This window comes from Physeter macrocephalus, chromosome 16 (genome assembly GCF_002837175.3).
Source record: "Physeter macrocephalus isolate SW-GA chromosome 16, ASM283717v5, whole genome shotgun sequence".
Classification (NCBI taxonomy): Eukaryota; Metazoa; Chordata; class Mammalia; order Artiodactyla; family Physeteridae; genus Physeter; species Physeter macrocephalus.
In genome coordinates, this window is record NC_041229.1 from 55,348,054 (window position 1) to 55,360,460 (window position 12,407).

The 12,407-nt window shown below is 39.9% G+C and overlaps 1 protein-coding gene across 1 annotated transcript in view; it reads right to left on the reverse strand.

Moving 5' to 3' along the window:
• AQP11 (aquaporin 11) overlaps nt 1-7,414 on the reverse strand; it is a 12,320-nt gene extending 4,906 nt beyond the window's left edge. The window contains exon 1 of the mRNA XM_007107243.3: nt 6,486-7,414. Within this exon, the coding sequence (XP_007107305.1) occupies nt 6,486-7,104 (619 nt within the window). The 5' untranslated portion in view covers nt 7,105-7,414. The remainder of the gene's footprint in view (nt 1-6,485) is intronic.
• Nucleotides 7,415-12,407: the final 4,993 nt, after the last annotated feature.

The following is a 12,407-nucleotide window of genomic DNA, read 5'->3' on the forward strand; positions in this document are numbered from 1 at the left end:
CGTCCGGAGCCTGTGCTCCACAATGGGAGAGGCCACAACAGTGAGAGGCCCACGTACCGCAAAAAAAAAAAAAAAAAAAATGCAGTGAAGTAAAATTGGAAATTAAGAGACCCTTTCATAAGATTTCACTAATGAGATTTCACTCCTGATAGGCTGAAAACGAAGCTGTGTTGAGGTAAAGATGTTGACACTGAACTGAGTTCACTCCATGGCTAAGAGTCCTTTTTAGCATACCAGCCTCACAGCATGATTGATATTCATGCCTCAGCAATTATAAATGACATCACATCTTGGACCTTCAGGACCACTCTTGAATAGTCAAATCCTGGAACGTTAAACCTGCAACTGCCAAGGGCCAACAGAATTGTTTGGTTGGCATGTGGTCATTTCAGCTTAATTCCATAAAAAAATATTGAGTTCTTATGTTCTAGACACCATGGACAAAAAGGTAAGGATTCACACAGATCTTTATAATAAAATATAATGTAATATGTGCTGTGATAATATAAGTGACCTGTGATTTTTTCTTTCGGCATTTATCAATAAAAGTAGACTGAATCATTGCCCTCATAATTGCTTCAGTTTTCCCATTAGGTCTTTGGTATTTCCATTAGGTCTAAAAACACTGTCAGTTTTATAACCTTCTAAAACTCCAGCTACTTCAGACTTATCTTCTAACCCTTACATCACCAATTCTGCTCAGTGTGACTTGGTAGAAGCTGCTCCTCCTACCCAGAGGTACAGTCTATTCCCCTGTCTTGGATATGGATTGGCTTTGCAACTTGCACTGACAAATAGAATGCAGCAGAAGTGATGCTATGTGAATTCTGAATGTGAGAAGCAACACTGAGTGAATTCTAGGTTCAGGTCTCAATAAAGCCATCATCGGTTTCCACTTTTTACTCTCTTGGAACAATGCCCTGACCATGTAAGTGAGCTGGTCTAGGCTGCTGGAGGATGAGAGGCCACAGGGAAGAAAACTGAGGCATCTTAGATGGCTGTTGGTGCCAACTGCTGGACACGAGTGAAGCACCTTGGCTCTTCCAGACATACCAACTGTCCAGCTATATGATCTCAGGAATTTCCTGTCTAATCCACAGAGTCATGAAAAATAATAAATTACTGTTATTTTAAGGATAAGTTAACTGATTCAGAAATCCATTGTGTCAACAAAAGGCCCAAAATGTGGCATTGGCTTTGATGTTTTAGACTGGGTAATTCTTTGTTGGGAGTTGTCCTTTGCATTGTAGGATTTTTAGCAGCATTCCTAGCCTTTACCCACTAGATGCCAGTTGCACATCCATCTCCCACCTTGTAACAACCAAAAATGTCTCCAGACGTTGCCAAAAGTCCCCTGGGGGGGCGGGGGGCAAAATTGTCCCATTGAAAACCACTGTCCTAGAGAACCACTGGTACTTTATACTAGTAGACAAGGTTGTTTATTTATAGTAGCAATGAACTGGGAAAAACCTAAATGTCCATTCAGAAGAAGGTAGCTAAATATACAACTTCATTATTAATTTGGAATACCATTCAGTACTGAAATAACAAGCGAAATCTCTTTACTAATATAGATCTCCAAGATAATATCATTGAACCACACCACTAAAAAAAGCAAACTGCAGAAAGTAAAGTATGATACCTTTCATGTTAACATGAACACATGTAATAGTTTCTATAGGGTCCTATCAATATGTATAATAAGTGCACATAAGAATTTGGAAGGACACACACATGCACGCACAGAGGACTACACTTGTGAGAAGAGTAGGCAGGGAAGGAGAGGGGACAGGCATGAAGGATGGCAATCAAAAGTCTGGTAATATTTCCATTTTTTACAAAAATAACACGTATTGTGTAATTAAATGTGAATTATTTAAAAAGTAAGAATCATCCATATCATCCATCAGGCACAGAACTTACAGAAAATGGCTTTGAAAAATAAGTTACTATTTATTGATGTCTGGAGGGGAGAAGCCATAACATATGTTGAAGAAGAGGTATCAACAGGGAGATCCAGCTGGCTGACTGCCAAGAGTTTTAGAAGACAGTATGACCTTGGTGAAATTACCTCAAAGACTGAGTCCCAAATCTGGTAATTATAGGCACTAATGTTTCTCAGTACTCCTAAAGGGAATCAAATTCTCTGTGACAGAATGACACTAGTTAAAATCATGTAAGACTCGTGTAAAAGCTAGAATGTCAATTAACTAATTTATAATGGAAGCTGGGCCTTTCCAGTGACCAGAACATTTGTGCCAGTTACTATGGGAAGAACTTGGGATACCTTATTCTTCATCATAGTCTGAAGAGATAGATAGTATTATTCTCCATTTTAAAGATGAGGAAACTGAGACCTAAATTAAGTTATCTCTCCTACGGACCCAGTCCAACTCCAAGGCTGTGTGCTTAACCACTATATTATACTGGCATGATAAAAAAAAAAAGTTTTGGACCTTCGTTTGAAGCTGTTTTTCATTTGTAAATTGGCACCTATTTCATATGGTTATTATATTAAAAATGAACGTATGTAAAGGACTTAGTTCCCTTCTGCTTTGACAAATAATCTTACCCAAATTCTTTGTGACTTAGAAGGATACAAAAACCTCCTGAATGGAGTAATGAAATGAAGTAAAAATGCAATTACTTCAAACAATATATTAGGCTTATTTTGAAAGCTCTTAGACATAAAATATGGAATACCCAGATATGTATTACTTCTTTCTATTTTTAAATGAATAGAGTATTTGCTAATTCATTCACTCATTCTAAAAATAATGAGTATTTATTTGTAACAGGCGACACCATGCTAAGTCCTGGTTATAACTTAAAATGAATAAAACAATTTTAGTCTCTACTCATAAAGCTTACTGTCTGGTGGAGGAAGACAGGCATTACATCAGAAAACAAGTATATAATTAAAAAATTCTACAAAGGAAATGAACAGGGTACAGTAATAAAGACAACCTATTTGGATATGTAAAATAACAGATTTTTTCCCCAATACGTAACTAATTTAAAAATGAATGCAGTTCTCTCTTACCCTGGTCATTGAACCAAATTCTCCCAAAACCTAAATTAAGGAAGATTTGCTTGAAATTTGCATTAATAGTTTTATAGCTTTTAATAAATCACAGGTTTTTTTACTTTATTTGGGAAGTCAATAAATACATGATAAGTGGTAATGACATCAGTGGCCTCCATCTGCACATCAAAGTGCAGGGTGCTAAATCAATAAATAATACACAATCAGACGCTTGATCATTGGCTATCCAAGGAGCCTGTGGCTACGCTGCTGGACAGTTATGTTCTGTAATCTTAAATTGTCAGTTCTTTTGATGTGACCTATATTAGTGACTTCTGGATGTCCTCAAAATGCAAGTGATTAAAGAAATATCCCAGCATGCAACTTAGCCAAACCAGTACTAATAGTATCTTAGAAGTTTAAAAAAAAAAATGAAAGACATATCAAAGTAACTTGTAACAATGTCTGATTTAGCAGATGCATCCCCTGACTTTCCTTCCCTATCCATTCTTAACTCCTTCCTACAAAAGCCTCACCTCTGCCTGGTAAGACACACACTCAGCTAGTCCCCAAACAGTTCACTCTATTTAGAATAACTGATCTAAAGTTATGACTTATATCCATAGAAAAAATGGGGAGTGACATGGTTTAGTGCAGCACTTCCCAAAGTATGTTCTCTTCTGCTACACACTCCTAGACAAAAGGATTCCATAAGTTTGAAAAACTGTGTTCCACATGCTTCTCTTGTTGGAGTTTCACAATAAACAGTAGCATAGTAAAGGCTCTGTGAAGTCTTAAATTAGAAAATCTGTTTAATCCAGTGTTTGCCAAATTTATTTGGCAACAATCCTTTTGTAACTTAAATTTTTTTAAGTTATGCTAAAATATACATAAAATATGCCATTTTAACCATTTAAAAGTGTATATTCATGGCATTAGTTACAGTCACAATGTTCAATCATCACCACTATTTCCAAAACTTTTCCATCACCCCAAACAGAAACTCTGTGCCCATTAAACAAAAAGTCCCTATTCCTCCCTGCTACCCAGCCCATGGTAACCTCTATTCTACTTTCTGACTCTATGAATTTGCCTATTCTGAATATTTCATATAAGTGGAGTCATATAACATTTGTCCCTTTGTGTCTGGCTTATTTTGCTTAGCATAATGTTTTCAAGGTTCATTCCTATCGTAGTATGTATCAGAACTTCATTCCTTTTCATGGCTGAACAATATTCAATTGTATGTATATATTTTTGTTACTTTTGAGGAATATGCTGTAGAAATGCTGATAATGAAATGAGTGTAAGCTTTAGTGTCAGTTTAAACCATGGTTCTAGCACATTCTAGCTGTGTGACCTTGGACAGGTCATTTCACTTTTCTGAGCCTCACTTACACAAAAATGGGAATAATGTATTCATCAGTGGGTTGCTGTAAGGATTAACTAGGATAACTCGTATAAATTTCCTACATGCTTGGCATGTTGCCCAATGAATATTCTTATCTCCCTTATATTGGCAGAAAAGGAAGATCATAATAGGGTATCAATTTCTGTAACAGTAGTAAATAATTGTTAGGTTCTGTCCCTGCAAACAGTCTCCAGCACTGCCCAATATTGTACCCACTAGCCACATATGGCTATTGAGTACTTGAAATGTGGCTATAGCAACTGAAAAGTAAATATTTAATTTTAGTTGATTTATACCTAAATAACCATATGTGACTAGTGGCTACTGAAATGGCCAGCAAAGTCTAGACTGGAGCAGTGGTTCATATTGGGATCACCTGGGAAAATTTAAAATCTACTATTGCCTAGGCCCCTTCCCACAGCAATTAAATCTTAATCTTGGCACCCAGATAAGGGTATGTTTAAAACATCCCCTAGGTGATTGTAACGCAGAGAGAATGTTGAGAACCATTGCTGTAGTGATCCCTTCACTCTCTCCTCCTCCCCTACCAATTAGTATCCTCATTTCAGCAATGTCGATGTCAATCATGTGAGGGGAAGAAAAAGAGCAGTGTTTTTGGACACCTTAAATTGTTATTTTATGGGTTCTTTCTAATAACTCTCCTTATATTTACGTATAACTTCAATTATTATCTTGTTTCTTTTCTCTCAAAATCTTTGTCACTTATAAAATAGGTATTGGCTAATATTATATATAGTATTATTATGAAATCATAAATATGTATTAAAAGTACAAAAATAGGAAGAATACCAATATAAGGATAATCAAGAGAGGGAGGAGGAACTGTGTATAACATTTTATTAACTTAAAACATCTTTTAAATGTTTACCACTTCTAATTATATAAGTACAGAGCTAAATTGTGGCATAACTTTTTTCAAGGGATGTTTCTGCTTTGGCCCAAACCTAAAACTTTAATAAGCAACTACTCACCAACCCCTCAAATATGCATAAGTCCTTCCTTCTCTCCTATACCATTTATTTCCATCTGCCTCTACAAAAAAAAATGGTACTAGATCTAAAGAAGTTGAAATGGATTGGAAATTCTTTCATTTCTACCTAGGAAGTTAAGCATATGTTTAAAAGTCCTTATCTTGAGGTTTGCGTCTACTCAGTTTCCCTTTCAATGGGCAGAAGACTGACTCTTACTACTAATTCCTTTTATTAGATTCCTGCCTCCAAAACATTTTAGAATTCAGAAATAGTCCTAACGAAATATTTTGTCGTGATCATTTAAAATAAAACACTTCATCATCAAACTTTTGTTTTTTGGATTTTCTTGTCCCATTTGGAATACTCAGATTATCCACTAAATCAGAGATCTGTCAAGGTAAACAAATGGTTTACAAGAAATCAACAGATTCTCAAGAATTATTAGTTTTTAAAAAGCATCTTTGATTTCAAGCACGTTTTGATTTTAAAACACATCTTTCTTGATAGGCCATTACAAATTCACTTATAACTCAAGATGAATTATTAAGGAGATAAATGATTTTAAGTAATTTTGTAGAAAAAGAACTAAGAAATAGAACTACAGAATTTCTACTTCCCACTCTTACTACTAACCAATCAGGTAGCTTGTGCTTTAAATTGGAAGGAACTTTTGACACCCAGGATCATGTTTCAGTGAGAGTCTCAGAAAGGATCTATACCAAGTTGGCAAGAGGTAGCTGATGTTATCTTTCCTTTCTACCATTACAACAATGCCTTTGTAGGATATTTGAACCCTTGGCAATATCTCACATGATCTCAGTTTCAGCACAGAAGTGGCTTTTTCTGGGTGTTAAAAAAAAAAAAAAAAAGCACTGAATGGAGGATCAATATTTCGACCCTATCGGTAAAGAATGAGCTGCAAAATGATTAGAATTACGGAGATACCAATATTGACATCACAGAGGCATAATGGTTTAAAATGTATCTTGGCAAAGAACTTAGAGCCTCAAGTCATAGACGCTCCGAACATGCCAAGTGTTTTGTGGGAATAACAAACCTGCATAGACCAAAAAGGTGATGAGTGCTGACAGCAGGTGGATACGAAGCTTGGTTCGGACCTCCTGGAAGTGCAGCAAAGCGCTGTGGAAGATAAAGGAGGAGACGGCCTCTATGATGACCGCTTTGGGCAAGTCCACTTGGATGGGATTCCTGCAAGCGAAGCTCCTCTCGCTGACGTGATACTTGGTCAGTCCCAGGCTCCACAGGGCGCCCATGCAGTACCTGCTGCACAGGGCACCAATCAGCTGAGCTAACAGCCTAATCGCACCCGTCTCAGTGGACATTCCCCCCAGCATCATCTGCATCATCACGCCGCACGGGTTGCTGGAGGTGCCCACCAGAGTCAGGCCATGCACCAACGAGAAGAAGTAGGTTAGCGTCAGCGGCCAGGTGGGGTGCAGGGGTTCCTGCTCGCTCAGCAGTTGCAGCTCATGGGTGCAGAAGCAGAGCTGGAACGTGGCCAGAAACTCCAAGACGAAGGCGTGGGCAGTCGGCCTGTTCAGCTGCTGCCGGGTGACCACGCGGGCCAGCCCCATGAACAGCACGATCGACAGCATCAGCCCCAGCGAGGTACAGGTGTCCTGCATCTGGGGCCAGAGTCCCCGCAGCGCCGTCATGGCTCTCTCAACACCAGACTGGGATGCCTGCTCTGGCTCGGCAGGAGGCGGTCTATGGGCCGGAGTCCTAAGTCCTCAGCTCCGCCCCCTTACTCCCCTCGGGGCGGGCCGACTTTAGGCTTGCTGGAGGCACCGGGGGCGCTACGCGGAAGGACTCCTCCCCTCCCCGGCTCTGAGCTAGGGTGTTGCTACCAGAGCCGGGGAGGAGGGGCGACGAGGACAGCTCTGCGAGGGCACCGGCTGAGGGGCCAAAGGTCAGCAGGAGCCGGACACGCACACGCCCTCGCCGCTTCCCTCAGGGCCTGGAAGCAGGCGCGGGTGGGGCAGGCAGTGGAGGGACGGCGCGCGTCCGGAGCCCACTGCGCGTGCGCGGCGGCCCGTGCGCCTTTGCGAGAGGCTAGACTTGGGACCGACGCACCCACGGCGACGCCGGGCGCGCTTCTCCCAGCGCTAAGGGGGAGGGCGCGCGCCCCTTGCGCTTGGACAGGTGCTTTGAAGTGGGAACCTTGAGGGGTTTTCCTTCCCCGCTCCTAAAACTGTAAAGCCGGCAAGCTGGAAAGACCGCTAAAGCTCATCTCGGCCAACCACCTCGTTTTTAATTTATGGGGCGACTGAGAAGACGGGAAGTGACGGAGGTGCAGCGCGGAGGCCGGGGGTGGGGCTGGGTGGTGGTTTGGGGGGAGTAGATTTCAGAGCGAACCAGGGCTTGACCTGCGTGAAGAGGGGTAGGCAACTGGGTCTCCTTGAGCCTTAGTTTTTTTCACCTGCCTGTGACGTTTACCTCGTAGAGTTGTGGGTCAGACGACCCACTTCATCGATTTGTTTTAAAAAAGCATGGAAGGCAAGTAGCACAGAGCCTGGCAGACAGGAAATGTTCAAGAAGTGCTAGGCTGAAGTTGAAAGAGCACGTCTTGCCACCGCCCCCCACTCCCAACAGCTCGCCCACCTTGGGCGGCCCTTTGTGGGTGCAGCTGGGAGGGAATGTCTGGGATTTCTCAGACCTTGCACCTGTCGTGGTTTTCTGCTAATGGAATGGGTGTCATGGTTTAGTTGGGGGAGAGGGGTGCAAATTCCTCAGCGCTCTCCAGCCTCAGTTCTGCCTCGCCTTGGCTCTGCTGAAACGCGTGTCCATATTTCTGAGGGCTGGAGAGAAGTGAGAGAAGAGCTAAAATGAGAGGAATAATTAGCCCGAGCTTCAAGTGATAGAGCGCTTGGAAGGTGTTCTTGACACCACTAGGTGGCATCTCTGGGGGACTTCAGGGAGCTCGGGTCCTTTATGTCTCGGCATGGAAAGAATTCAGCCAGAGGCAAAGTGATAGATAAGAAGTGATTTATTAGAATAGGATGCTTGTGAGGCTTACAAGTGGGCAGGCGAGAGGATGCTGTGCCCTGAGAACTTAGTGGGCTACAATTTTATAATCAAAGGAAAAGTGGGGAGGGGGGGGAAACCACCTTCTTCCTCATTCTTCAGTAGACGTCAAGCTTCCATCATCAGCTCCTCCTGCAGGTTGGGCAGGGGAGTTTTCTTGTCCCTACATGGTCAAGCCAGGACTGTCATGGCACTATGGAAAAATTATTTCAGGCCTCAGTACAGTGAGGGTCTTTCACTTTGAAATGTCACTTTTCCATAAAGTATTGTTTTTTATGTGTGCAGAGAGTATGTCCTAGGGGTCATTAACTTACTGAGTTCACTGGGCAGGATGTGAGTCTCATGCCACCATTGTTTTATTGTTTTGGGTCATGCTCCTGCTTCTGTTGCATGGTGTTGTTGCTACGCAAGTCTGCTTGGTTTCGAGGTTAAGCAAACCTGCTTTCTTGAATGATCATTAACTTAAAGGGGTCTCCCATATTTTTTCTTTACTTACAGTCCCCTAGTGGGATTAACTATTTAATTACCTACTTTGTCCCTTTACTCCGTCCCTATCATTCTTGCTGATTCTCCTCAGCTTTCCTTCCCAATCTCAATTTGTCCTCTAATAACTAATGAAAGTTCTCTTCATAACTCCCAAGTTTTCTGTGGTGCCAATAGGCATTCTCTGAATTTAAAAAATGAATTCTTTCAGAGAACACGCAAACTGTGTAGAAAGATGAAGTCCTTTCCTCTTTCCTGTGTTGGTGCCTGGCCAGGAAAGAATTTAGAGTAAATTAAAACTATTGTTTGCTCACTTCTGTTGAAAGAGGTTGCTTTTAAATCAATCCTGTGAGGTTAACGCTTTTATCGCTCCCCTTTACTAGAAGTCACTTGAGTTTTAGTTAATGTGAATATATTTTGTTTACTGCTTTGCTGATAATTCACTTTTACTAGCACAAGCCATGTAGAAAACTAGCCTTTTGGACTTCGATTAGAAATTTTAATAACATTATAACATACATTGTCATTAAAAGGATTTTGGTAATTCTTTCAATTAAAGAACAAGGCCAAAATAAACCCAATTAATTACTTGTGATTATTTCACATCACATGAATCTCTGTTTTTAGAAACAAGAAATCACTAATTAATCCACCCCATTTCCTTCAACATAAATGTTTGTTGGTATGGGTGACAGAGCTGCATCTTGCAAACCCAGATCTCAAAATTCCAGTTCTAAGACCAGTGTCTTCATGAGGAAGAATGACTCTACCATAGGTTGGAAGATTAGAAGAGTCTGGCTTCCTCAGCAATGTTGGCCCCATTTTAACCACTTTGCTTCTGTGCATTTCAGACATATCCTGTTTTTGTGAGGCAGGAAGTACATAATACTAGGTTTGGTGAAAGCACTGGATTTAGCATTTGAAAATGAGGGTTTGCATCTTACGCTATGCTTACTGTGAGATCTTGAGGAAATTGTTAAATCATTAAACTTCTCTGAGCTTCAGTTTCCTCATCATATTATGGTAAATAACTAATTTAGGGTTTTGTTGTGAAGATCGAATGAGACAATACAGATGAAGTGCTTTGTAAAGAGTTATTACAAATGTTTATTGAGATGTAATTCACATACCATAAAATTCACCCTTTTGAAGTGTACAATTTAGTGGTTTTATTATATTCACAAAGTTGTGTAGCCGTCACAAATTATCAGTAGTTATTTTGAGTGGTGATTCTTAGAAATGAAGTCCTAAATTTATAATGCGACTGTCTCTGTAATCTTTGCCATGAATTATTTAAATATAATATGAAACAGTTATGTCTTATTATTATATACACTGCTTCCTATGTGGAGAGGAAACCCAAACTATAACTTTAGAGAGGTCCATAGCAATCAGTGGATCCTAAAATGGAAGATACTTATCTAGTGCTCTATCACATATAATCAGTTAAATTTTTGTGAGAACTTTTTGCTTCTATCTCAGTAATGTTTCCTTCCTTCCTTCCTTTCTTTCTTTACTCCTTCCCTCCCTCCATCCCTCCCTTCCTTCCTTCCTTATCTTTTTGGCTGTGCCATGCTGCTTGCTTGGGATCTTAGTTCCCCAACCAAGGATCGAATCTGGGCCCATCAGTGAAAGCACCGTGACCTAACCACTGGACTGCCAAGGAATTCCCTATCTTCCTGTTAATTCTAATTTCAGTTAAAAAAAATATTTGTAGAGCCACAGACATTAATAAGACACAGTCTGCCTCAATAACACAATCTTATAATAATAATATGTGATATTTATTGAGCACTACTTTGTGCCAAACATTGGATATTATTAGCCTTGCTTTACATAGGTCGAGAGAGGATTAAAAAAAATAGAGACTATACCATTTAATATGGTGGAAGAAGAAGAGTGCAGGTAAATTAAAATTATTTTAAGGCATCACCAATGCTTTAAATTTGGACTAATTGAATCAACATATAATGGATAAGATCAGATTTTTACAGAAGTTGGCTTGTTTGAAAAAGCCCTCTAAATTGTCTTTTTCCTTTTGCTCTGATTTCATGTACTAATTTGACTTCCCATGCTTCTTTTTTTTTAAATTTTATTTAATTAATTATTTTATACAGCAGGTTCTTATTAGTTATCTATTTTATACATATTAGTGTAGACATGTCAATCCCAATCTCCCAGTTCATCACACCACCACCACCCCTCTTCCCCCTTGGTGTCCATACGTTTGTTCTCTACATCTGTGTCTCTATTTCTGCCTTGCAAACCAGTTCATCTGTACCATTTTTTCTAGATTCCACATATATACGTTACTATATGGTATTTGTTTTTCTCTTTCTGACTTACGTCACTCTGTATGACAGTTTCTAGGTCCATCCATGTCTCTACAAATGACCCAGTTTCGTTTCTTTTTATGGCTGAGTAATATTCTATCGTATATATGTACCACATCTTCTTTATCCATTCGTCTGTCGATGGGCATTTAGGTTGCTTCCATGACCTGGCTATTGTAAATAGTGCTGCGATGAACATTGGCCTATGCTTCTTAATACCAGGAAAAAGAAGCCTTGGAGAGAGGATACAAGAATTTCAACTATCAGGAAAGAATATGATTTATATTAAATAATTAAATGATATTTCAGTTCCTGCTTAAGGGACTAAATCATTTTTTTAACTTTTACTTATGAGAATTTTCTAACATATACAAAAGCAGAGGGAATATATAGTAAATTCCTATATAGTTTTTACTATATATCTATTCAATGATTATCGATACTTTACCAATTTTGTTTCATTTATTCAGAGTTTTGGTGGGGAGGAGGCTGGAGTATTTTAAAGCAAATTCTATACATCTTGTCATTTTTCCTGGATATCTCTTGTGTCCCCCTCCCAGTCCATTCTTTCTCTGCCTCTCATCCCTGCTCTGATTCCCTTGAGGCTTATCTGTATAGAATGCAGATAAGGACTGCATTACCCAATAGCATAAGGACTTCCTTACCCAATAGCATCTAGTTGGGTTCTGCTAATGGATAGTATCACCAGGAGCTTAATACCTTGTGGTACTATTCTTCTGGCTCCCTTTCTGAGGGTTTGTGGCAGCCAGGTGTATCCTTCAACCAAATGTCACAACTTCTTGTCACAAGACTTCTCTGTCTCTGGGTTCTGATAACCACACCCTTTCCTCACCCCTAGGCCTAGGGGTGTTAACAGTTGTTGTTACTAGTCCAGGGGTACTGTGTTATCCCTTCTAGTTTCCGTACAGTCTTCCTGCATCTTTGAAAAGGATCCTTTTTATTAAATTCTCTTTAAATTACCTGATTTGATTGCTACTGTTTTCTGCTAGAAACCTGACTGAAACGTCATTTTACACGTAAATACTTTAGGCTGCGTCCCTAATTGATAAAGATATATTTTTTTAAGTAAACACTATGTTACTATCACATGTAACAAA